The sequence below is a fragment of the Piliocolobus tephrosceles genome, chromosome 2 (assembly GCF_002776525.5).
Source record: "Piliocolobus tephrosceles isolate RC106 chromosome 2, ASM277652v3, whole genome shotgun sequence".
Lineage (NCBI taxonomy): Eukaryota > Metazoa > Chordata > Mammalia > Primates > Cercopithecidae > Piliocolobus > Piliocolobus tephrosceles.
Genome location: NC_045435.1, coordinates 115,101,897 through 115,129,590, shown reverse-complemented (window position 1 = coordinate 115,129,590; position 27,694 = coordinate 115,101,897). Strand labels below are relative to the sequence as shown.

The 27,694-nt window shown below is 38.7% G+C and overlaps 1 protein-coding gene across 2 annotated transcripts in view; it reads left to right on the top strand.

The window, feature by feature from the left end:
* Positions 1-27,694, top strand: part of FNDC3B (fibronectin type III domain containing 3B) — a 362,808-nt gene that overhangs the window by 54,623 nt on the left and 280,491 nt on the right. For both annotated transcript variants that reach the window (XM_023213445.3, XM_023213446.2), the window contains exon 2: positions 18,065-18,203. In XM_023213445.3, the coding sequence (XP_023069213.1) occupies positions 18,093-18,203 (111 nt within the window). In that variant the 5' untranslated portion in view covers positions 18,065-18,092. The remainder of the gene's footprint in view (positions 1-18,064; positions 18,204-27,694) is intronic.

Below are 27,694 nucleotides of genomic sequence, written 5' to 3'. Positions count from 1 at the left end.
TTTATTGAGAGATATTTCACATGTCATACAGCTCATGCATTTAAGGTGTAAAATTTAATGTTTTTAGCATATTCATGGTGTTGTGCAACCACCACCACTAGCAACTTCTAAAACACTTTTGTCCCTTCTAAAAGAAACCTGATAGCCATTGGCAGTTGCTTCCCACCGTCAACTCCAGCCCCAAGCAACCACCAGTCTACTTTCTGTCTCTAAACATTTGCCTATTCTGGACGTTTCATATAAAGGGAATTGTACATTATGTGGCCTTCTCTAACTGGCCTTTTCCACTTTGCATAATATTTTCAGGGCTCATCTATGTTGTAGTATGTATCAGTATTTTATTCCTTTTTAAGGAATGTATCCATTCTATGCATCCATAAAATGGGTACATTTTTGTGTGTCCATTCTTCTGTTGGATGGTTTCTCCTTTTTGAGCTATTTGAGTAATGCTGCTGTGAATATTTGTGAGGAATCTGCGTTTTTAAACAAGCACCTCACTTGATTCTGTGCTGATAGTTCCTGCACGTATCTGGAGAAACTCTAACCTGAATGGTTAGTGTTGTAGAATGACTCCCCTACAATGCTAAGTCCTCCGTTCCCTATCTCTTATGGGTGCTTCTGCTTGAAGAATCACTGGTCTGTGAGCGAGTGTGTAGTAGCTTAGTGAAAGTGAGGTTCCAGAACTAAATTACATGGTCTGCATGTGCAGGGTAGAGTGGACAGAAGGGAGATGACAGGGACAGTAGGCAGGGTAAATGGGTCCTGTACTTTTTCAGAATCTAGAAGTGACTTGACTATTCCTGAACTAGGGTGCTGCTGCTGGTGGTGATGACGGAAGGGAAGGGTCAGAGGTAACAGACTTTATCAAAGAAATACTCTCTTCAGTAATGGTGATTTTAAAATACTCAGCAATTTTTGTTTTTCATCGACTCAGACACAGTTCTGTCTAATTCCCACCTTATCTATTCCTATCATCCTGTTGTTCCAAATAAATGTATTTTTACCAACTGTTTGAGAGAGGAAATCCTGGGATAATTAGCTGAAGGATACAGTGTAATAAAAAAAACACCAAGTTTTGATATTTTGAAGCCTCTGATCTACTAGGGATAGATACAGCACAAGCCTGAGTTAGAGCTGAACTTCTCGAAGTTCTTTTTCAGACTTGGAATTCTGTGATATATTCTGAAACTGAAAATAGCTTCTAGGAGATTGACAGTCCCCACCACCACTGCCCATTGGTGCCGCTGGGCCTAGAGTGAAGGGCCTAGAACAGCTTACACTTTTTCTGAGAGCTATAGCACAGCTTTAGAAGAGAGATTGTCATAGCCAGTACCCATATCAGGTACTCACAGAGAGGGGTTTTGTTTAACAGGATTACCCTTGACTAGATATGCATGATCTGTTTCACATTTTTCCGTTAGATTATTTGACACAGATGTGATCAGGTTGCCCTTAAGATGCTCTTTGTTCTGTGTACTATTTTTCCCCTCTCCTCATACAAGCATCATTAAAAAAAATCTTGGAGCATTGATAAATGAAAAGATTCTTCTTTCTACCTACTTTATCAAAATCACTATGAACACTTTGGTGTATGTTCTTCTAGACTCTTTTCTTTGTGGAAAAAAAAAAACACAACATATACCTAGTTTTGCAGAGTATCACAGTGTACACTTCCTTGTTAACCTGTTATTTCCCCCTACAAACAGTGTGTTGTGAGCACCTTCCTATGTTAGCAGATTGATTTCTACAGCATTTACAATTGGCTGCAGAGTCTTGCATTGTATGGATAAAATAGCTTCCAACTTTTCACTATTTCAGACTGTGATGTATGTTTTCATACATTGTTCTAAAATATCTTAAGCCACATCTTGCCAGTCTGGTTCTCTGTTAATTTTACTGGTAACAATACAACCGAGATGCTCAGGGTTAAGTATTCTGGGGCAAAGTGCCATTGAACTTGGTTGCTGGAACATACATTCATTCTGCTCATTGGTTGGGATAGGTTTATGGTTGTGAAATAGGTGCTACAGACAGTTAACATAAAACATCCTGTAGCTCTCAGAAGATAGAGAATACACCCTTTAACTTTCAGAAACTTGCGTACGTGTAAACGTAGAAATAAGGAATTGCATTTTTATTCATGGAATCCAGACTTCATAATGGATTTAAATAATTCTGTTTAAAATATGTGCACACAATCTAAAAGCATTTTGTCATTGTAACCTAATATCATATAAAAAGAAATTGTGCTTCTGAGTGCCCAATGGACGTACCTGTTGTATCATCTGTTTTTCTGGCTTATTCCCATCTTTCTGCCAGAGTCCAGGACCTCAGAGGAGAATTCTGCCATCTTCTCTGAAGTAAAATGTGATTTAGGAACCAACTTGCTTATTTTTTAAAGTAATGAGTATTATTGTTATGTATCAAAAATAAAAAATAGGCAGATTGATTATAATCTGTAGCTCTCTAAATTTCAAATAGAAAAGCAAGATTGAGAGGAAATATATCATCATTTTAACAGTGGCTATTTTTGAGTAGTGAGATTATGAACAATTAAACTTTCTTCTTGCTTTTCTGTATTTTCAGATTTCTAGAGTGAACATGTATTATACACTATAATGCATAGGAATGTGGGAAAGAAAATATGGGCCAAATATTTTTAAAACGTATGGGATGAGGGCGGGTGGGCTGGAAAGAACTCATAAAGATAAGAGTGGGTAGTTACTTTTCCACTGTTAAAGAATGAGGCTTGCCAGCTCCTAGGGAAATCTCCGGCCCCACCCTGTACTTTTCAAGCAAGAGCTTTTGAAGTCTTTTGTGCTAGTTAGAAACTAGCATAGTTAGTAGAGCTAAGTAAGTATGTAACAGATTCTATTATTAGGTTTATCTTTGCTGATTCCCATTGGATTGACAGAGAGTTCTCCACCCAGTAAGTTTGATTTATTTTGGCAGTTGGAAGAGGATTTTATAGAGCACTTGTTATCTAAAAAAAGTAAGCTGTGGAACCTGCTTCCCCTACCCCCTCTTTTTTAGCTGTTTGGGTTGGTCCTAGTGAGCATGCCTAATCTTGGGATTACGCAGCAAGCATGACCTTAGGGCTGGTTTTGTAAATGTTACCAAATCTATTACTTAACCACAGATGTTCTTCCATTGTTGTGTCCCACAGCCAGAGTTGAATGGTGATGATTAGTTCCGTGAGACTTGGGTAAAACCTGTCTTCTTTAGGTCTTTTTGTATGTGGTGGTTTGAAAGTATTTCCTCACAAAAGTTTAAACAATCACATGGTGCAAAAGTAAATAGAATTACATGGTTTTTTAAAAAAGTTAACTTGTATCGTTATAAAAATTATAGATGCTCATTGTAGCATATTTTTTAAAATGTCGCAAGTTCAAAAGAAAAATGTAACTTATTTGTTATCATGTTATACATAGGTTAAGCATTAACATTTTGGTTCTATTTCATGTCAGTCTTTTAAAAAATTCTGTGTACATATATAATCTGACTGTGTAACTTGCACTAAGCATTGTATTGTGAACATTTCCTCATAGTCTGGTTTACTTTTTCTGTGTTGTAAAAGCGACTTCCTGACACTAGCAAATGGTATTATTTATGATGGGTATGGATACACATATCTTTTATTTTACAGCAGCTGCCTTAAGTAGACTTCCAATAAACCCTTGAGATGTATGTATTACTCGTGATATTCTTTATTATTATGCCCAAATTGATAGAGTAGTAGAACTGGCAGGAGCATTGGTCATGGAATTCAGTCCTTTAATTTGAGAAATGATCCTTTGAGCTAGAGCTGCAGGAATTTTTTTTTTTTTTTTTTTTTTTTAAGAAATGAGAAAAATAAGCCAGAAGAGTTGCCCTTTGCCCAATATTATTAAATTATTTAATGGCCTTAAGATAATCACTGTTGGTAGCAGCTGCCTCCTTTCTTGTCCAGGTTGGGAAGTTGGGTTATTGAGAATTCAATTAACACATTTTTTTAAAGAACCAGGTTGTACTTCCTTACATACTCAAGTATGGAGGAAAAAGTCAAACTGAGGCTAGTAGTTTAGTATTGAATTGCCAAAATCTATTTATTAATTTCATTTTTCATCCACCAGTTGATTTGATGGCATGTGTAAGCAGTCACCATTGTCTTGATTTCCTGCATGTACCTGTACAGAAGTCATTGTTAATGTGATACTACTGACAGTACATGCTTTTCTAGTTGAGGAGTTAACATAATAGTTTTTTGGCTTTGCAGTTAAACACAGTGGTCGGTATTTAAGGTATTTAAGGAATCAGTATTTAAGGAACTGGTATTTAAGGAATCAGTGGAGGCATGAAGTAATATTTGAGGTTTTGATTTTTTAAAAATTGCACATTAAATATTAACACCTTTCAGTTGGCTTTGAAAAAACAGTAGATTCTTGGGAGTACTGTCCAGAATATTTGAGAAAAACAATTACGGCTTAGTATTTTTTTTTTTTTTTAAGAAAAACAAAGCAATACCCTGGGAGATTATCTAGAAAAATGAAATGGAATTGTTGAGTTTCCCTTTCACCTTGGGAAGAACTCGGGGGAATGGTTGTGAACAACACGGGCTTTGTTGACCCTGAAGTGTAGGCAGTTAGGGCCTGTGAACGTGGCATTTATAGTGGTCCACCGTCCTTACTGCCTTGGAAAATTCTTTCTGGAATGGCAGAGGTGCTCTTTGCAAGGCGTGCTTCCTGTGTGAGTACCTATTGTGGAGTCCTCGGTTGAATGGGAGGTTTGTGAGAAGTGGTTTCCCACCAGCACACAATGCTGCCTCTCGGCAATGTAAATACACATTCCACTCAGGGTCAGGCTAACAGTGACTGGCTAGAGCAAACGCCTTTGCAAAAAAAAGATATTTTGGAGTTCCATTTATTTATAGTGGCCAGTGGAAAATTAATATGCTTGTTTAATCTATTTTTAAAAATGAAAGGGAAGTCTCTCATCTAACTGTTTGCTGAATGCAAATCAATTAGCTGTGGCATATTTTGATTTTGCTAATTTGTTGCTCTAGGAAATGAATTTCAATGTCCTACTAATTCCTTTGTCTATATTTGAAACTTGAGGTTCTCATTTTAAACGTTCTCTTTATGCCTCGGAAGACTACTTTTGGGTTCTTTGATGAAAGGCATAAATAAATGAATGACCCTAGAAAATACTAGATCAAATCATGGCAGGACTTAAAATGGGCTCATTGAGCAGTAAATGAAGGTCTAGAGATCAGAGCAGATAGGATTCTTCCTTGAGAATGGCAATACAATATTATTTGTCGTTACTTCCTTAGTGTTTGATCATTTGCTTTGTATCTGGGGCATGAGTCTGATTACAGGAAAGATTGGATGGGAATCCCCATCTAACAGGCCTGGATTCAAGTCCCCACCTCCACTATACTCTGCTAACAGCCCCAGCAGGAAGTACCTGGCCCCCAACATCAGTTTCCTTAGCCCTCCAGCCTGCTTTTCTGCTCTCATGATTTACCAAATGAATTTGCCTCACAAATGTTCTGTAATGAGTGTGGCATAAAGTCCTGGAGAGAGACATCTGTGATAGAATTAGAATACCTCTTAATTTGGATTAATTGGTTCTTTCTTCAGACCCTGTCAGGTGAACTGTAGTTGCATAATAGAAAGTGTAAAGGAGGGACAGCAATCTGTTTTTTTACGTTTTTACATATAACTTGTTTGTGTGGAGCAGCAACTCTCAAAATGTCGTTTAGGGGACCCTTGGGTACTCTTAAGACCCTCTTGGGGGTTCATGACATCAAAGCCATTAATAATCCTAAAATGTTACTTGCATTTTTCATTCTCCTGCTTCTTTGAGTTTACAGGTGACATTAACTGAAAAATATTTTGTCTGTGTCTTTTGTGTTCATCATATAAGGAGTACTAAAGTTGAATTGGAGAACATGCCTTTTGTACCAAAGCTGAAATTTAAAAAGATTTTTCTGGAAAAATTAAAAAACCCATTGATGAATTCCTTAATTTAGAATTTGCATAACTTCAGCACAAAAGAGTGTCTTGCACAGAGGAAAACCTTGATAGGTATTTCTTACATAAATGGGTGTAGCTGCCTACTTTTTCTTAACAAATTGTATTAGTATAAATTAATGTCATTGTTCACAGGCAGTGTTTGGAACATAGGCAAAGCATCATGCTTTCAAACACTAAAATTCACCTATTTGTGTATAAGCCATATATATACCAATTATCATTCTTATCTATTAATTAAAACAAATCTCCTTAATTCTCTGGTGTGCGACATCTGTCGAAAGAAAATATTTTCTCTAGAGAATTTTGCATTTTTATGTTTTCAAAACGTTTATCTGAATTAGTAATGTGACTGTATACATGTTTTATATTAAAATTTTATCATAATGAGCTAATCTGAAATAGTAAATAGGTACTCCCTTACACGGTGTGTCTTTGCACCTGCTAATTTGTTTCTTTGTTAACTGTTGTCATTTCATGTGAAACATGAAATGTTTCGGTCTCTTCTGAGCTCTAAATAACACCTGGTATTTGCTTTATGTTCAGTCACATTAAGTGAAAAACAAAACTGCTTATGAGAATGTCATTAAATGTAATATTTCTCAAGAAACAACTTGCCTTTAGGAAATACAAAACAGTTCTAAACTGATTTTCAGTGTATCAGACTGTTCTTATTGATTTCCATCCCCCCAACCATGCAGGAGTGAGAATCAGATAATTTTTTGAAAAAAATATTTGAACCAATATCTACAATGACTTATGTCAGAAATCCTTGAAATATATATTTAAGTATAAATAGGAACCGTCAGTGATGTTTAATGGTACAGGTTCTTTTCCTCATAATGAATGTTTTATAACATCTATTCAATTAAAACTGAGCGTGTAAAATAAACATGATTGAATACTATAAAAAAATTTTAGTATTCTCCTGGCTGATCAGAAATGAAGGTTAAGGCATGGGGTATGTTTTGAAGACAAATTCACCTTCTGTAACACCTGTCAGATTTCAAAGTCTAGAAAAGAGGCCACAGCTGGGAAACCAAATTTAGACATTGGGGCTTATCTCAGATGAAAGGTTTCGTAGAGCATGGAGGTCTGTTGACTTTGCGTGGTATTTCGTCAGAAGTGTCCAATGCGGATTCGTTTTTAGTTAATCGAGTATAACATTTCATTGTAATGCCGTTTAACCTTATGCCTTTATTTCTAGAACTCTAGAATTCTAGTACAGTGCCACCACAAAGTGGGTACACAGTAAATAATCTGGTTAACACAATGGTTGATAACCTTTTTTCAAGTTCTTTTGTTTGATGTCATTTTAGAGGGTACTTTTCAGCTAAGTCCTTCGTTTGTAATATTGTTATTATTAAAGGGAGAAACCTTCAACCTGCTTTACACTTATTTTACAGTAGTTACTTAAAACTAATAGACTCTTGAAACCTTTTGTACCAAAGATATTACTCCAGCAGTCTCCTCATCAATAACTTCTGCCCTTCTTTGGAAATAATTTTGCTTTTGTGTTTAATCACGGCACATTTCATTAAAATCGCCATGGAAGACATAACTTTAGCAATTTATAATTTGGTTTCTGCTAGTTTTTTTTTTCTCCTCTAATTTTAAACCATCTAGGCTAAACGGTAGTATAATAGATTTGCTTAATCTTCTTTAAGCTACTTTAAAATGTGCTCTAAAAATTATTAAGTCTGTATTTTGGTAAGGAAGCACCAAAAACTCAATTGTAGCCTTTGTGGAGGGGAACCAAGCACTCCTTAGGAGGGAGATGTGCTCTCGTGGGTTGTCTTTGGAAGTTATCTTTTGATACCTTTTCTGTTTTGTACCATGTGCTTGTTTTATCTAGTCTTTAAAACTCACTAACCTATATATGAATTTTAACCAGCTCTTCTACTTGGGTTTTGTTGTCAGATTCTTAGATGTTACAGTTAGCTCGCTAAGAGCATGGACCTTTTATTTTCACTTTCTGAGTCTCTTTGTTAGCCTTAGTTGTTATATTTGTAAATGGACAATACCAACTACTTCATAGGATGTTTTGATGCTGGGTAAGAATTAGTGTGCAGGTGCCCCAAACAGTGCCTTTGTCCCAGCAGGCTGAAATAGCAGCTTCAGAACTCTTCCTCTACATCTTTCCAGAAAGCAATCAGTTGTTTGGTGCTTGCAACACATTTTTTTTTTCTTCTATTCAAGGGGGTTATGCATGTCTCTTAGGTGCCCAAATTGATGCACAAATGTGAATTTGATTTGTAACAGATCTCTACAAATAGAATAATAAAATACGTTTTGGATCTTATTAAAGGGCTATCTGGAAGTCATGTGCTTAAGCAACCATATCACTCACATTATACATAAAGAAACTAAGACACAGAGAGCTTATATAGGAAAACCTGAACCACAGTCCTGAAAAGCAGGGGGACCTGTCAAAGTGCTGTAGGGTGCCAGGCAGGTGTAGTGCCCAAGGGCTGGGCAAGGGCTGGGTAAAGCGTGAGCTTCTGGCACTTGGGAGGAGGAGCATGTATTCTGACTTCCTGTCTCTCTCCACCTCCCCATGCAGATCAGAATTAGACTTCCTCAAGGGGCTTTAGAAGTGACGTTTTTCACTATCTGACTCCAGTTCTGTAGAGTTTTCTCTCACTGTCTATTAGAAACATACATAAAATTTCAAATTTCACTGAAAATGTCTATTTTCAGTTATTCCCATGTTTGGATGTGACAAGGTTAGCTTGGGTATGTGTGAGAATAAGGGCTCGTAGCTTTCGCATGTTTCCTTGTAAATACTTGACTGTCATCATTGGGATGTCTGGGTGTGAGATGCATTGTGATATGAGTGTGCCTGGAATCTAAGTGTTCTAATAAAAATGGTTAATTACGTCTGCAAGCTTATGTAAATACCACTTAAAAACAACGAACAAGGCAAACGAACCTTTGGTTGGTAAACTTTTTTGTAGATAAGCCCCCTTTCCCTTTTAGTTAATATTTGCAAAACTGAGCTGTTATTTATGTGAGGATGTAGATCTGAGGTCAAGAGATTGTGTATATATAGTGATGTAATTTTTTTCCATTTAGTTTTCATGTTTCTGTAAAGATTTGGAGCATGTTGGGCTGCAATGGAAGCAACCTCTATATTAATAGGGGGTTATGGAAGCAGCTTCAAATTACATGTAATTTTTACTCATAATCCTTATATATGTGGATTTTTCTCCCCCAGAAGATACTGCTTTCCCATACATTAGATTTGAATTCAGACATGACTCTGCTTTGCCAAATTTAAAATTATGCCAAGACAAAAATGTTTAAAAAGCATCTATGGATTCTTGAAGGCAGGGCCTGTGCATTAGGGACATCTATCCCCTTTTTGCACTCAAGAGCACAGTGGATGGTTCCTTTTGGCTTGTTGGTTGAACCTAGTATTTATTTTAATCTGGAGTGGTGGTGTTTTTAATCTAAAAAACTCAGTTTCACAGGATTTCTCTGTGGATTTAAATGCTCCCAACTAAATCTTTTATGCTTATAATTGGATGTAAAATGCAAGAATGTTTTTAAGGTTAAGAACTTTTTCAGACAACTGTGATTTTACTTCGCTAATGAACACATATCAGACAAGAAGGCAAATTCCAGACTATTTGTGCCTCAACCAACCAGCTGGGCACATACCTCCAGGTACTGCTCATGTCTCAAGAGGTTTTTCTGCATGAACAATTATCACCACTCCTTCTTTCCTTCAAGTGGCAAGCCATGGCAAGAGTCTTTCTTGCACAGCCGTATAGAACTCAGCTGTAAAATTAGATTTTATTGGCGTAAAAACACAGTGATTATCAGCACTGTGTGCTCAATACATTCTTTTCTCAACATTTTACATAGATTCTTCCTTTTATGCAGAAGGCTCAAGCTATACTTAAATGAGGGAAACAGATTTTTAGAAGATTTTTTTGTGTGTGTCTTTTTTTTAAGCTTTAGTTTAATCAATATTAGGTATGCATGGTAAGCAGTTGGTATTGAAGGGAGGAAACATACTCCCTTAAGATCAGAAAGGAACCTTAAGGGCATATTACAGATTTATAATATTGTCATTTTACAAGAGAGGAAATTAATTGCTGAAGTTCAGAGCTAATTATTTTATTGACAAATCCCAGATTAGAACTCATATTTTCCAATACTCAGTGCTGGGGCCTGTCCACTATAGTGTTATTTATTTATTTATTTTAAGCTATTTTTAGCAGAGGGGCTGTGAAAAATTCTAATAACAGTTCTTAGTCCCTCTCCATATCCTTTTTTTTTGTGCTACTTAATTTGATTTTTTAAAAAGCAAGGGGGAATGTTTGCCTGAAGTGTACAGGAGGGATTAGCTCAAGGAAAAGCACTAAAACCACCTCTAGGTTTCTCCTGTCCAATGGCAGTGTCCCACATCAGGTTCATAATGACCACATGCTAATTCCACATGGGCAGAGCCAATGCCAAGGCACTGGTGTGGTGTTACTGGGAAGAGAAGGAAAAGCCATATTCTCACAGCGCGGGGAAGTGGTCAAAACAGTCCAGTGTGTGTTGATAAATGAGCAGATTCCCCAGAATTTCAGAGGTAAAGAAGATCACGTAGTGTTCTATTTTGTTTTAATGAGATTTTTTTTCTTTCTATTGACGCTGTTGGTGTTTCCATAGTTATTATCAGAAAGCAGTTTCTGGTTTTGCTGAAAGGCTAGAAATGACAACTATTTTCAGAGTTTCTAGGTTGTGAAACCTCAGTCAACCTTTCAAAGCCAGCATTGATCAGGAAGGAAAGAGGGTTTTCTTTTTTTTTTTTTTTTTTTTTTTTTTTTAGTAGAGATGGGGTTTCACCGTGTTAGCCAGGATGGTCTCGATCTCCTGACCTAGTGATCCGCCCGTCTCGGCCTCCCAAAGTGCTGGGATTACAGGCTTGAGCCACCGCACCCGGCCTGGAAAGAGGGTTTTCTAATGAGGAAAATAAAATAGTAAATGATACTTTGACATTCCATTAGTTGCAAGAATGTGTGCAACTGACTGTCTTGCTTTGCTCTCTCTCTCTCCCTCTTTTTTCTAAGTTTTGCTAATAATAAAACTTAGGAAGTACACATTTAGGAAGTTGTCTGTCCTTGTGACTGATGGCATTTATACATAAAGGCCACCCATATGGGGGGAGGTTCATGAATGCAGTTTTTCTTTTCTTTTTTCTGTGGTATACGATTCTGTATCAAATTTTAACTTCTCTAGATGTTTATTTATTTTTCTTTACTACAGTCAAGGCACAAACTAATGTAAATCAGCTGCACAAATGTTTGTCATAATAAATTTTTATTAGGTTTAGGTTTTATATTGGAAGCCATTTAGAAACTAGTCTTATCATTCATAAAACATTAGCTATTTTATTGTTTTACAAGGGTTATATAGAGTATAGTAATTTCTTAGTAACCTCCCAAACCCCTCTTTTTCCAAACAATATAGCGAAGTTGTATTTTCTGTGATTCAGTAAGTCAGATTGCATTTTGAGTATTCATGTGGTTTCCCGCACCCCGCTGAATCAGAAATATTTTTTTCCCATTATTATTATTATTAAAAAAACCAAAACACAGACGGGGTTTCACCATATTACACACGTGGGTCTTGAACTTCTGAGCTCAAGCAGTCCCCCCTGCCTCGGCCTCCCAAAGTGCTGGGATTACCATGCCCGGCCATTCCCTTATTACTGTTATACAAATGGCCAGGATGTTTCTCTGCTGTATTTTCTGAAACTTGACCCACCATAGATTCTCACTATTAGAAGTCAGTGGGTACTTTTAGTAGAGAAGGACATTTTCATGAATTGAGCTGATTTTACCTAATGTGTCTGTGACAATATATTTTTCAGGCTACAGAACAAGCGTGTAGCAGAGCAAAATGATTACGTGTTATGTTTAAAGTGTGTGAAGGTGATTGGTTAATGTGTATTGGAAAAGACACTAGCTTTATGGAGTACATGGAATCACAGTTAACTATAGTGGTATAAATTCTGATATTATTTTCAAGTTGCTTTATGGGTCCTTGTGTTTGATGGGTTTTGAATTGGAGTATGGAAGTAAAAAGTTAAAACCGAACACATACATTCTCCTTACTTGTTATATTACTCCATCAACCTTTTTTTTTTTTTTTTTAAAAAGAGACAAGGTCTTGCTGTGTTGCCCAGGCTGGACTCAAACTACCTGGGCTGAAGCCATCATCTTGCCTCAGCCTCCTGAGTAGCTGGGACTACCGGTATGCACCACCATGCCCAGTTTTCCATTGACTTTTTAAACACTGCTCCAGGATAGTCAAAGTTAGTGGGAGGCCTCATTAGGGTGCTGGTGAAGTGAGCCTGGGAGCCTCAGCCTGGCTTATAATTGAATTCAGGGAATCAACCCCTCTCATCCAGCCTGGCCCAGCGGGTTTGGTTCTGATGGGTATACTTCGTTCCTTTTGGTACTGTTATGTTCTTTTTCTCTTGTCATTTGAAATTAATTTGCGTACTGTACTGCTAACTCACATCTTGAATTAATGTAAGGAAATTTCAGTCATTGGCCCACAGAGTGAAGACCAGGACATTTTGTTACTAATTTGAAGGCCGGTTTCACAGAGTTAAAAACTCTCCCAGCAGTAATTAGGGCTTTGGCTTTGTTTTAAGTTAGACATTCTTCCTAGTATATAATTGCTTTGGCCTTTGCAGGTGGGCCTGCAGTTCTCTTCTGCGAATTGCTGTTTTTCGTGAATTTGGCCAGTATGCTTCTTAGTATAGGCTGGGACCAAAGTACCATGGAAAATCTTTTTTAACTTGGAAAAGAGGAAGCAAAATAAGAAGAAAAAGGAATAAGCTAGTTGCCTAGAGAAATGCAAAAACTGAAGATCTTTTGTAATATTCTTTTAAAGTAAAGTTTCTTTAAAAGCTTTGAGGACATAATTGGGTGGAATTAAATGTCTTACTAATAGTGAGGATCTGTTCATTCTGTTTCCAGAGTGTCCTGCTCCAGACCCTGCATTTGAGCTCAGGGGTTGTTGGAAATGCTGGGTCTTGCTAGAAGTTAATCTCAAGTGCCTGCGTGGCAGCCTTTCCCTGTCAATCAAAAGAATAGAACTAGCTGGGCGTGAAGCACTTGTGGTTTTAGTGTTATGTGTGGTTAGGGGGAGAGGTTGTGAGGGCCTGTGGTTATTACCAAATTCTTTGAAATGGAAGTATGGGTACAAACAAAATAAAGAATAGGAGAGAAACCCTGGTGCTCTGTGTAGGGGAAAGAGAAGTCCATAGGATTCGACAAATAAATGCCTTGTAGTAGAGATGATCTAGTTTCTGTTTTTTTCTTATTAGTTTTGCAGTGCATTTCTTCATTTGTAAAGGGTCACTGATTTCAAGAATGGACTCATTATCACATCTCTGTGGTGTGTTGGGGGACAGTGTGGATGTGGTATAGCCTTGACCAAAATGCCTTAGTCCTGTGATAGACTTGGTCAGCTCAGATACACATCTGTCTAGAGAAGAAGGAACCCAGACCAAGAAAATAAGTGTTTAGTCAGGGTGGTTTCTACTGAGCCTTTTTGACTGAGATGAAAATGAGTTATAGTGCAGTTACCGAGAGATCACACATCTGGTCTGCTCAGCTACCTTCACAGCTGACAATCAGCTGGTGGTGAAAAGGAAGCCTGCACAAAGCACACAGGGAACTTCCAAAACTGTATTCAGGGACTCCTCGTCTCCGTGTGTGTATGTAACTGACAATCTGGCTGCCCAGCTCAAAGAAAATTTAAGACAGCAAATTTAGGAAAAGGTGCTGAGACTGGAGGGAGTGTGGTTAATGAAGAAAAGAGAAAGAAAGAAACATTACAATTAAGCATAAGAACTTATTGGGAGGCCGAGGCGGGTGGATCACAAGGTCAGGAGTTCTAGACCAGCCTGGCCAACATAGTGAAACCCTGTCTCTACTAAAAATACAAAAAATAGTTGGGCATGGTGGCACATGCTTGTAGTCCCAGCTACTTGGGAGTCTGAGGCAGGAGAATAGCTTGAACCCAGGAGGTGGAGTTTGTGGTGAGCTGAGATCACGCCACTGCACTCCATCCTGGGCAACAGAGTGAGACTCTGTCTCGATAAAAACAAAACAAGAAACAAAAAACTTAAGTAGGGGTGGGGTGATAATAGCTCTGTATATGTAAGGTCAAAATGTTTCCGTAACATCCTAATCCATCACTTTATGACTGAACACAGTATTCTTATAAACTGTCCTGAAATCCCTAATGAAAAAGCTACGGCCAGCCTGCTCTTTAATGAAGAACATGTGTAATTTCCATTCAGAATCATTACAAACAAATAGAGTAAGCTTTGGTTCTTAAAGTTAACTGTATGGATGAAAGCCTTCCACATCCATTGCTTCCTCTTTTAATTCCATTGAAAAGCTTTGTCAGCTCTCGTCAGGTAGGTATTCCCAAGGTTTCCTCATAGCTGAGTTGAGCCACCCTGTTGAGAGTTAAGTCCACATGTAGTTTTGTCTCAGTGACTGGTTAAAACTGAGGAGGTTCACTTTTGGGTTGCTGTCACCATGGAGGGATGACTGCTCATGACAAGCCTTCCCAGGCCTCCTGGCCCGACCTAACCTGCTTTAACTGTTGATGGTTTTGCAGTGTGCTTTCCCCAGTTCACAACCTGAATCTGTGACTTTCTATTAGGAACACTCACTATGTTTCCCTTTTCATGCCTGGGGAATAACCAGAAAGATACTGCTGTGAAGCCTAAGTTTTATGCTTTCATGCTTTTATACTTTTCCTCCTTGCCTTGTCTCTAGTCTATTTTCTATGGAGCATGAACTAAGTTGTTTCTATTCTATGATCACTTTAAGGGACAGCTTGGCAGGCAGTTGCCTTTTAAGTAGTTGGGCAGTTCCTTGCCTCGAAATAATTCATTTCTTTGTATGTCTCTTGCATTCTAGGCAAATAAAAGTATTCTCTGTGTGTGCATGGAGCATAGAAATGGGGATTTAAACATCGTTGGCTGCATGTAGGCCCCATCTAACTGAATCTGTTACCTTATATTCTTGTCAGGAAAGTCTGGTTTATCTGGTGAAACTGTTGGGGATTACAAAGAAGGCCTTGGATTCTAGCAAGCTGGTGGCTGAGGGAGATCAGCAACGTTGGTTATGGCTGAGTGAGACTTGTGGGGTTCACAGTGGCCTTTATTCACTTTATTCTCCTGTTTTCTCCATGATTAACGGTGTGACTGTTGGGTGGAGTTGAAGCTCAGGAGTGTATGATGTTTATGTGTTCCTACTGTATCTTTCTCAGGAGTGTTTGTACATACAACTTCCCTGTTTCCCCTTCCTCCACTCCCCTCCCAGTCATTTCTAGTAACCACTGAACACTGTATGGGTGGAAAGTCCGTCATGTAGTAGAGCAAAATTTTCAGGTATCTCACCTAAAGTTGCCTATGAAGTTTTCAGAAGCAAATATAACGATCTCCTTGTGCCAGTGGACTTCTTTGGTTTCTTTTGGGGGTAAAATCCCTTATGAAAACAGATGGTTTTGCACATCTGTGTCAGTCCCCATACTCTTCTATCCTACTTCTGTAAGGCCTTTGTAGGCCTGGGTCTGCGGGATCCATCTACCTTATCCCACACTTGCAGAACCTGGAGTTAATGTCCTGCTTAGGACTGACACCTGTGCTGCTTAGCGGGCTTGGATTGGTATGTCTCATTGACAGCAGTCCTATTAATTAACACAATGCCTACCAGAAGGTTAGAATCGTTAGTGTTAGATGTGTTGTTGGTGTTGAGACATTCTTCAGTACTAGAGACAGGAGACCAGGAATGGCTAAATTTTGTACCAGATCACAACTGTCTTCTCAGTCCAACCTCCCCACTCCCCCACAGGACTCACACAACAAACAATGAGAAATAGGAACGAAATAGCACAATTAATTGGATATGAGCTGCAAATCCAAGTGTTAAAAACTTTGGTTAGATGGGTTGGAACACATGGAGTATAAAGAGCTTCAGCCCAAAGCAGGTCCTAAGGATCTCCCTCCTCCCATGTCAACTCTCTAAACCTGTATTATTATTTACTATACACTGGCCTAATAGAAGGACCCATGGAGGCTGAAAGGACCTAGGGGGAGGCCCTGAAATGGGTTTACTCCTGTTGCCTTGTTGGATAAGAGAGAAGAGCGTCTATCCTTAGTTAGACTCACCTGTGAGATGTCAGAACTATGCCAAGCGGGAGAGGGCTTTGGCACTCACTAATGTAGCAGAGGGGATGCAGAGGAGACACAGAGCCACAGTCTGCACCACAGCCTCAATAGCGAGTGCCCAAGGAGGAGGGAAGAAGAGGTGAAAGTGCTTCTCCACTTTTAGATACTTATACTCAGACCCCTTAATGTAAATTAATGCCCTGTTAATCCAACCTGCCATTTTGAAGAAACATTGAATAAAACATCATACTTAGCACTTTGAGAGGCTGAGGCAGGTGGATCACCTGAGGTCATGTCAGGAGTTCAAGACCGGCCTGGCCAACACGGCAAAACCCTGTCTCTACTAAAAATATGAAAATTAGCCGGGCAGAGTGGCATTGCCTGTAATCCCAGCTACTTAGGAGGCTGAGGCAGGAGAATCGCTTGAACCTGGGAGGTGGAGGTTGCAGTGAACTGAGATCATGCCACTGCACTCCAGCCTGGGCAACACAGTGAGACTCCATTAAAAAAAAAAAAAGATAGGTCGGTGTAGTGTCACCAATTTGAGAAAATAGCCATTTTTCTCTCATGCATTATTAGTAAGATAAAGTATATTAGGAATGAAATTGAAATAGACATTAGATTTCTTCTCCATCATTTGACCTATTCATAGTTCAAACAATTAAGTCGTGATAGTGTCAACGGGGACTATCTTAGTTTTAATTGTAAAAGAATCTGTTTTCTTTCATGAGGATAAACTATCAGGCTTTGGGCTTGGTACTTTTATTTGCTTAGGAACTGAGTAATTGCCTCATAAAACAGTATGATGGTACTATTAACACCAAATTATAAGACCTGTTATTATAGAATTTGCTTTTCTGGTTGGGATAAGACTTCGTTTTTTTTGTTGCTTAAAACAATCAGTTTCTCCAAATGGGTGTATAATAAACAGGTAAAATTTTGCCTATTTAAAATAAAAAAGTTTATAATCTCTTGGGTGGCTTTTATATATCTTTTGATACTTCCAAGGGAGGGCTCTTTTTGGGTGGGATGGAAGGAGGAGACATATATTTAACGTTTAGAGTGGAGGTATTCAAGAATGAGAATAAATATTTTATTTCTGTCATATCTACCTGAGACATATTTGAGGCAATTGTTTAAAAATTTGCCCCATTATTTTGTCTGATTTGAATATTAGGAATTAAAGGGTTCATTGACCAAACGTCCTTGAATTTGAAATTTTGGGGACTCTATTATGAATGATAAATTTAACAGTGGGCTATATGGCAGTTGTTCCTCAGATCATTTAAAATTGTGTGAGAGTGTCTGTGTGTATTTATATTTGTTCGTTTCTCCTTTGTCCATCTTTGCCGAATATTTTAGCCATAATTGAAGAATATGTAAACACTTCTTAAGGAACAAGTTATAATTGTGAATAGGAATTTACTGTTATTTTCCTTCTATTGTATTGCAAAGCTAAATGACGGTGGCAAATACCGTTATGGGATGAAAGTAGGCTTTGTGTTATTTTGAAAATGTGTATGAATTTCATTAGAATAAATGGAATAAACAGAATAGAAACAATGGAATCTACCTTTAAGCCTGACTGCACAAGTTTCCCTGGATATATCTGAGATACAGGCAAGTTATGTTCACATGGCCACTTAGAGATTCTGGTCTTTTGTCTCCTAGTTGAGGCTATTTCTTTGCCTTTGTTCTACCCCTCTTTGGGGCCTGACATAGTAATACAGGGCTCTCAGATTAGAATAACTTAGGTTTCATGATGGAGCACTTAGATTGCTGACTTGTTGTGTTACAGGTGATTTTTGTGGTCCTGAGTACTTTTTTAAAAGTGGTGGTTCTCTTGCAGGAAGCCAGCTGAGGGAAGTTCTCCATGAATGTACGTCACAATGATGATGACCGACCAAATCCCTCTGGAACTGCCACCATTACTGAACGGAGAGGTAGCCATGATGCCCCACTTGGTGAATGGAGATGCAGCTCAGCAGGTTGGTGTAGGAAGAGGGGAATTTAAGTCAAATTGTCTAAGTGGGAAGCAGTAACGCATTATTTGATTTGCTTTGGGATTCAAAGATTTGTGATTTCAAACCTTAGCATTTCTAGAGGTAAGTGTTTTTGTTGTAGAATTACTGTATCTTTTTTTTAAATATTGTGATTTTAGAGAACAAAATCTTCCCTCATTCAGTTTGTATTCTTGAAACATTGAAAAGTGGATGACTTCTGAAGTGAGTCATTTTCAGATAGTGTACAGGTCTTTGAAATAAAATGGCTGTGTATTCATGCCATATTGTGCTTGACGAGTTTGCTTGGTTGGTCAGAGCTGCATGCTCAGAGGATCAGGTTTTGGCTTCACACAGGAGTGATCTCGGCAAGATGCGCAGGACACTGTGAACCCACCCTTGCTCCTGGAATTAGTCCTTCCAAATGTGTAGCTCATAAAAATCATGGTACTTTTTTTCCTCTAGATCTCCTTTGTCACTAGTTACTGAACATTGTGGAATAGAGAGTTATTTGTGAACTCAAGAAGTTATTTGTGAACTCGGTACTTGGGGGAAACAATTTAATCAGTAGCACTTGGGGGAAACAATTTAATCAGTAAGTGAAACTTTAAAAAATTATTAGGAATTGAACTATTACCTCTAATGTTAATTAAAAATTTTTATTACAACAGTTGGGCTTGCTCAGTTTTATAACTAAATAGATATTTTATCTTTGTACCTTCTTCAGAAGCATAAAAGCAAATTTTTATTTTGTGAAAAGTAGAATTGGGAGCAAGTGGTTGGAAAATATTTACCCAAAATACATTCATAATTCAAATAAGTTAATCATTTATTTGGTGTCAGTACATGCCTCCTGCTCTAATCTATCATATAGTGTATTCACACTCTATCAATCATTGTATATTAATTCTTTGTATATACACCTTTGTTGGAGCTGATCTTGCTGCTTAATAATTTATATTATTTTCTCCTGCATTGCACTGTGAACCTCTTAAGAACAAAAAACGTATAATAGGTGCTCAGTAAATGTTTGTTAGTTGAATGCATTTCATGCCTTCTCACCACGGATGCAGACATCTCCCTTCCTGGTTCCTCAATCTCTTCCTCTGCTGGATTACTTCCAGCAACGTACAGTAGTATCTTACCTTTCCCCACCCAGTAAAACAAAACCTCCTCACTTGATTCCACATCCCCCTCCAGTTGCTACCTCCTGTCCCCTTTTCCCTCTTTGGCAGTATTTCTCCACTTCCTCTCCTTCCTTACCACCCATTCCTCACTTTACAGTCTTCACTCTGTGTTCTCATCTTCCTCTTCAGTCTTTAGCATGTCCTGTTGACTTTATCTCAGGAGTGTGTGCTGAATCCATCCTCTGCCGTAACCACTTCATTTCCACTACCATTGCTGGACCCTGCGCCATCATCTCACTAGGGTAGGGTAGGACAGCTCTTTTCACTGGTCTCTCTGCTTTACTTTTTGCCCCACCAGGAAGCATTCTCCACATAGATCCTGAGGTTTATTTCCAAATAAAAACTTTCTGATGTCATTAGCCTACCTCAGGCCACCTTCTTACATCTGGAGTGAAATCCAATCACGCTGCCTGGCTGCCAGCCTTCCTTGTTAGTGCTGGCCTGCCTCTCTGTCATTCTCTGCCTGCTCTCCTGTTCACTGTGCTCCATTAGTTCACGGGAAGGTTACAGAGTGTTGTGGATGGTTTCAAGATGCAGTGTTTGGTCTCCCAATTAAAAGAATTACTAATACAAAGAAAAACAAGACAAGGTATTTAGTCAAATGTGAGTAAACTTGGGAAACAACTTAGGTCTCTCAGATGTGGTCACCTCATTCCCATTTGCCTGTGTAGCCAAGAGACCTGAGGCCACCCGTCCATATTGTACACCATGTTTATGTTTTGATGATTTCTCCCACATGTCTGTGATTTAGCTTGCCCAGCAGGCTACATGACATTTCCCTACCCTGCATATCTTACCTCAACTCTAAGCAGAAGCTGCTTAACAATTTTGGTTAATAAAATCATATTTTCAAAGCTGGATAAGGTGGTCTATGCCTGTAATCCTAGCTACTCAGGAGGCTGAAGTAGGAGAATCCCTTGAGCCCAGGAGTTTGAGACCAGCCTGGGCAACATAGTGAGACCCCATCCCTAAAAAGAAAAAAAATCCCTCACATTTTTATTAAATCTTTCTTTAATTAATCTTATTAAAACTTTCTCTAAAGCTAATAAGAAAAGAAGAATCTGTTAATATATCTGTTTTATAAATGGTCAAAATAATAAGCTTTATGAAGAAGTGGGGTTACACTTAAAAAATCTTAGAAGAAACTTTGTCTTTTTAATTGTGTTTAATTGTGTTAAATATGTTTAATTGTGTTAGAAGCATTAACATCCTTGACTCCAAGCTATTACTTGGCATTAACTCTAACTTTTCTGTAATGGGCAAAATTGTTAAGTAGGTAAAGTGCGTTAGAAATGTCCCTCTCAGCAGGACCATCCCAAGATTTACCATGTTTTGTCATTGCCTCTATGTCACTGAGGCTCACCCTAGGCAGTGGCCTCTGTGTCTGATGTTTTTCTTCCTCATTCTGCTCCCAGAGTCTCCATCCTGTGTCTCCCTCATTCTTTCAAGCATCCCTTCTTTCCTTTGGGTTCCAACATTTAGCATTGGCCTAAGTGGGCATGGCAGAGCCTTGGGGCCTATGTGTTGAACCCAGGTGAAGGCACAAGGGGAATACAGAGTGAAGGAGAAGGAAAAACCAAAAGTGGCAGAGAAACACAAGAGGAAGTAGGGAAAGGGGAGGGATAGAGGGCAATTCAAAAGAACAAAGAACAGAGGTGAGTCTCCAAGACCGGATCCCAGAGTGTGGGGCTGCCTGAGTTTTGAGTGCTTGCTCTGGGCACCTGCTGATCATTTGCTGCTTGCCTTTAAGAGCCTGTGTAGTGTAGTGCTCAGGTGGTTCCATGTTAAAGGATCAGGCTACAGCGGACATACCAGAGAAAGGGATCTATACAAATGTTTTCTGAGGCTTTTACTGTGCTTTCTCACTGAAGCAACACCTTTTCATCTTAATAAGAACCTTTTGGAGGCACAGGATTGACTCTAGGGGTGGACATTGCAGGCACTATACAACAGACCCTTGGCGGTGGCATCCTGAGGTATGTGGCACCTCAGTCACCTCTCACACCATACTGTTGTAAAGAGCCATCCCCTGGCCATAGGGTTCTGCCTCTAAATGTCTGTTAGGAGTGTGTATGGTGAAGCTTACCTTGCATGTGTTTACAAGGTTCTTAATACTTTGCAGCTGTGCAAAGGACATTCTAAACATTTCTGTATATGCAAAAGAACTACCGCAGTTATGAGAAAGCTCTTCAGTTCTCACAGCCCTCCTCCTTCTAATTTCTGTTCTGCTGGTTTCTGGATGTAATTAGGACTAGTTCTTGGCAGGATTCTCTGTTGCTTTCTGGCTCTCCAAATAAGACAGACTGTTAATTTTCATTATTTGAAGTCACATTAGGTTGGAAACCTTGGTTTGTCATTTTATGCAGGTAGCAGGAAAAGGGCAGTAGTGAAAAGGATGATTCTTTTCTTAAAAAGAAAAGTCATCCTCATTATGAATGAAACTTTTAAAAGCGTTATCAACTAAAAATGAATAACAAGAAACAGTGTGAACAGAAGCAGCTTACACAAGAGTTTTCCTTATTTAACAGCTTTATGAGGTATATTTCACATGTCATACCATTCACCCACTGAAAGTATACAATCATTGGAATCTAGTATATTCACAGAACTGTACAAGCTTGACTACGATTAATTTTAGAACATTTTTATCACTCTAAAAAGAACCCTGGAGAGATCACTCCCTATTTCCTATTTTCTCTCTCCCCCCTATCCTAGGTAACCACTAATTCTCTTACTTTCTGTTTCTGTAGGTAGATATTGCCTATTCTGGAATTTCATGTAAATAAAATTACATAACATTTGGTCTTTTGTGTCTGTCATCTTTCACCCAACATTTTTTTTTTTTTTTTTGAGATGGAGTCTTGCTCTGTTGGCCAGGCTGGAGTGCAATGGCACGATCTCCGCTCACTGCAACCTCCACCTCCCAGTTCAAGCGATTCTCCTGCCTCAGCCTCCTGAGTAGCTGGGATTACAGGCATGTGCCACCACCCCTGGCTAATTTTGGTATTTTTAGTAGAGATGGTGTTTTACCATCTTGGGCAGGATGGTCTTGAACTCCTGACCTCAAGTGATCCACCTGCCTTGGCTTCCCGAAGTGCTGGGATTACATGTGTGAGCCACCGTGCCTAGTTCACTCAACACATTTCTAAGGTTCATTCATATTGTAGCATGTGACAGTACTGTATTCCTTTTTTATTGCCAAATATTTTACTGCACAGATCTACCACATTTTATTAATCCACTCGTGATCTGATTGACATCTGAGTTATTTTCACTTTTTGGCTATTATGAATAATGCTGCTATGCACAGATTCTTGTGTGGACATGTTTTTATTTCTCTTGTATATATAACCAAAAGTGATACTGAGTAGCTTTATTTTGAAGTATTATTTTCTAAATAAAGTTATCTCTGCTTTTTATCACTATTAATTTCTTCCACCTCTCAGTAACTACAGCCTAGCTTAGCTAAATAAAGTTTGCTTCCCTTAATATGCCTAATTGTATGCTGTTCTTGACTTATAAAAATCAGGTTTCAACCTGAGTTTTTAGTGTGTGGCTGTATAAATGATGATGAGTGCCATTCAATAATCAGAAAATTATTGTTGACATATTCAGAAGCTAGTGGTATATTAACTTACCTGTGTTTGTTATGGACTTCTGCATTTTAGTGATTTTAAAATTAGCAGCCAGTTTTGAGCACAAAAGAATAAACATCAGCCCAAATTCTGACTTTCTTATTGCTTTAATATTTTAATAATTTCTGAAGAATTATAGCAGCTACCAGTTAAACCATTAGATTAAAAACAGCAGTATTGACACAGGGTGGCAGAGTTTACTGATTTGTTAATTTAACACGTGACACTTATAAGATATAAGGGTATCTGTGACCTGCATGAGAGTAGTGTGCCACTTTATATTATATTCTTAGTGACTTTGCTTAAATATGTATTCACTGAGGGTCAATTCCTAGTGGAACTGGATTGGATTAGATGCCTCTTTGACCTGACTAGCATTTAGCATATGGAGGACATCTACTATATGATTTGTCATATTATTCTTCTTCCTTCTTGCCTCTTTTAATTCATCTATTCTTCTAGAATATTGCTGAGTGTTTTTAATGCTTCTTCTTCAGAAAGTAGAACTCCTTAAACATATACAGAAAACCCGCCTCTCCTGCTAGCTGAGGTTAACGTGTCATCTACTTACCCTGGAAGGCAGAAGGCAGTTGCCTCAATCATGTCCAATTCTCTTGACTTTGCCTATTCCTGTTGATTAGCACTTAGCATGTCATTTCATGGAGAGAATTTTTCCCCTCTTTTGTTTCTTCTTTTGAAAGCCCTTGTTTCCTCTAGACAGAATATGTAACCAGAGTTTTTTCCTGGAGCGTTCTTTTGAATACACATTTCCAGATAGTACGTTCAACATATTAAAGCTTTCCACCCTCAGATGGTGCTCATCATCGGCATGTCTTTTACATCAAATGTGCCCCTCCTCCTAATCCAGTGACCTTTTCTGTTCTGGTTGATGTCTTCTTAATAACTTTCTGCTTGATGGCTTCCTTCTTGCATTGAGTAGTTCAAATCCTGTCACTGCACAGGTTCACTCCTTAAATATACTGAGAGCCATGGTGTCAGGGGCCCATGAAGAATTTTGCTTACATGACAGAGTTTGTCTCCTTCTCAGAAATCCCAACAGAAAGGAAGGTTTGTCATCAGTATATTGTAGAAAAATGAATAAACAACTCTTGGGAAGGTTACCCAGGAGAAAGAAGGATATTCAGATGAGAATGGGAGTGACAGTTAAGAAAGAGACTGCAGCTATTATTGCTAAATAACATTATAGAAGAGCTCCTTTTGTGGTAGAATCCTGTTAGGGGCTGAGGCTTGAGCTAGAAAGTAGAAAGAGGCTGGTCAAATGTTGGGTATGGAAAACCAAGTATGGGGAAGCTCAGCCTTGGATCACATTCTTCAGCATCAAGATGCATGAGAAATGCACAAGCTGGGCAAATGCTTAAATAAAATTATTATTGCTGACTACCATTCATGTTTCCTCTACCACTCAAACTTATAAAGCCCTGCAGTGTCAAGATACTGTCAGCTTCTCTCCTTTGAAATTGGGGTGGAAAAGAATGAGAGGATAGGATTTATGACTACATTTAGGAGTGATTGAATAATAGATTTGTTCATTTTAATAAGTATTTATCAAATGTCTTGTATGCCAGCACTGTATTAGGTGCTGGTGACAGAAAGATGAATAAGGCACTGTTCTTGCCCTAAAGGAATGAGCAGTCTAGTTGAGGAGCAAAATATGGCCTACCAAAAAAAAAAAAAAGAGACTGTATTTACACATACATTGAATCACAGGAGAGTGCTTGGATTGTAGAGTGTCACAGCGCATAGGAGTTCAGAGGAGGAATTGAGGACTGGGATAGGTGGGCAGGAAAACAGATCAGGCTAGGAAAAGTATCTGTGGAGAGGGTCAGATCAGATTTAAAATGAAGTGAAGGCTAGAATGATCAGACTTTGTACATCAAGTAATCCGTTTCTGTTTTATTAAAGGAGAATACATTATAGGGATTACATATGCAAATGGAGAGCTATTAGGGGTACTACAAACAAACCTTATCTGCATAGTCGGTGATCTCTTTGCTTGAACTTTTGCTATTTAGTGTCTTTGTTAGTGAATGTATTTGTCCTCTGATTCTCCAGTCTGGCGGTCCACCCTTCCGCTTGATGCCTGTTGCTCAGAATTACCGACTCCACAGTGGGGCAGATCACAAGCACCCCTCAACCAGATCCACTTTCCAGCTGCGGAGGCAGCAACCCCTGCTTTGAGGGCCTCCTTTTAACTACAAAAAAAAGGTGTGATTTCATCCAGATCTGTGGTCTGACTTTTCAGACCTCTCTAAGTTAGTTTTGCCAATTTTGCTCATTACAAAAGCTTCCAAAAAGGCATAGCCTATGCAGAATCTCAGTCTTATAAAGGAAAATGTTGATGCCATGTTATCAGAGGGTGTTGTTATATGTGGCACCCCCAATAATTAGAACATAGGACATATAATTATGGCAGTACTGAGCTGTCTGGGTTGAGAGACACTTCAGAATTTAATTAGCCAAAGGCAATAATAATAAGATATAAGATGTAGTCAGTATCCTTCAAATGCTAGAAATTGAGCTGCCTTTCCAACAGGAAGGATTAAGGTAAAATCCTGGCATGTTAGCGTTGCATTGCAGAATAATGGCAATTTTAAATTCTAAGGTGATTTTAACGTTATGATTGTTTTCAAATTATTGCAATTTTTGCCTGTCTAATTTCCTTGTCAACTCAGGGTGGGTAGGGACTGTGTCTCTCTTGTTCATGCTGTGCCTGGCATCTGAAGTAACATTCAGTAAGTCTTTTTGAATGGATGAAGGATGAAAGCAATGAACCGATTTAATTCATCTATATCAGGGCTTGAAAACTAGCTTATTGCCTTTGTCATACAGGTATGGGTATATGTGTGTGTGTGTTGTTTTTGTTTTTGTTTTACCTTTAGTTTAAAAGAAAAGGATTTCAGTACCAATATTAAAAATGGGAAGATTTATATAAAACTCTGGATTTTTCTGTTTATCTGGAAAAACCAGAAGACGTATGCCTGTAATCCCAGCACTTTTGGGAGGCTGAGGTGGGAGGATCACCTGAGGTCCGGAGTTCAAGACCAGTCTGACCAACATGGTGAAACCCCATCTCAACTAAGTACAAAAAATTGGCCAGGCATGGTGCTGCATGCCTGTAGTCCCAGCAACTCGGGAGGCTGAGGCAGGAGAATCACTTGAACCCAGGAGGCGGAGGTTGCAGTGAGCTGAGATTACGCCATTGCACTCTAGCCTGGGCAACAAGAGTGAAACTCTGTCTCAAACAAAACAAAACAAAACAAAACAAAACAAAACAAAACAAGAGTGAAACTCTGTCTCAAACAAAACAAAACAAAACAAAACAAGAAACAGAAGACGTGATAACACTGGGCTGGTCCTTCCTACCTGGCAACAATTGACACAGAAGTTGCAGCCATTTTCTGTTGATGGGGAATGTCCTCTTCAGTGCCTACTCTGTCCACTTAGTTTCCAAGCCTGCCTGAACTCTGTGGTCATCCTGGTTTGGAATCTGGAAATTGTTAACTTTTTAAACTTTAAATTGCATCTTGTGCTCATGCATACCATATTTTAAATACAGAAAAATGATTAAGATTTTTTTTCAGGCACATGCATTATGTATCAAACTGATAATGTGTTTTAGAATCTTTTTTTTTTTTTGAGATGGAGTCTCGCTCTGTCGCCCAGGCTGGAGTGCAGTGGCCAGATCTCAGCTCACTGCAAGCTCTGCCCCCCGGGTTTACGCCATTCTCCTGCCTCAGCCTCCCAAGTAGCTGGGACTACAGGCGCCCGCCAAATCGCCCGGCTCGTTTTTTGTATTTTTTAGTAGAGACGGGGTTTCACCGTGTTAGCCAGGATGGTCTCGATCTCCTGACCTCGTGATCCGCCCGTCTCGGCCTCCCAAAGTGCTGGGATTACAGGCTTGAGCCACCGCGCCCGGCCTGTTTTAGAATCTTTTAGTTGTCTACTTGCCCCATGACTTGTAAAATGAATTAGGCTGGGCACTGGTTCATGTGGCTTTGTAGAAGGATTTCAACTTTACCTCTTACATGTTAGGACCCATGTGAGTTTTTTTGTTTTGTTTTTTGGCTTTTAGTTTTTAGGATTTGAGGCCCCCAATAAGTGCCACATGGAACATTTACTAAAGCCTAGAAAGGCCAAAAGAAACAATCCTATCCCTTAGTTTTACTGTTTACAGCCTAGTTAGGAGACATTAAACACAGATGCAAGGTAAAAGTATTCCAAGCGCAGAGATACAAATACTTGTATTTATATTCTTTTTTACAGTTTCCAAGAATTGAGTCTTTAAGTATTTATTGAAAGAGTTTTTTTTGTTTTTTAAGGGTAAACTTTTCCTGGTATTACCTAGATGAGGAATTTTTATTTAAAGCATTTATGTATGTATGTATGTATTTGAGACAGGGTCCCCTTATGTTGCCCAGGCTGGTCTTGAACTCCTGGGCTCAGAGGATCCTCCTGCCATGGCTTTCCAAAGTGCTGGGATTACAGGTGTGAGCCGCTGTGCCCAGCCGTAAAGCATTTCCATGTTAACTTTAAAAAAAAAAGATTAAATTGGATAGATTTCCAAACTCTGATTTCTCTTTTTCTTGTTTTGAAAATGTGTATTTGTCATGTTGAATGTGATGTGATAGCTATTGAT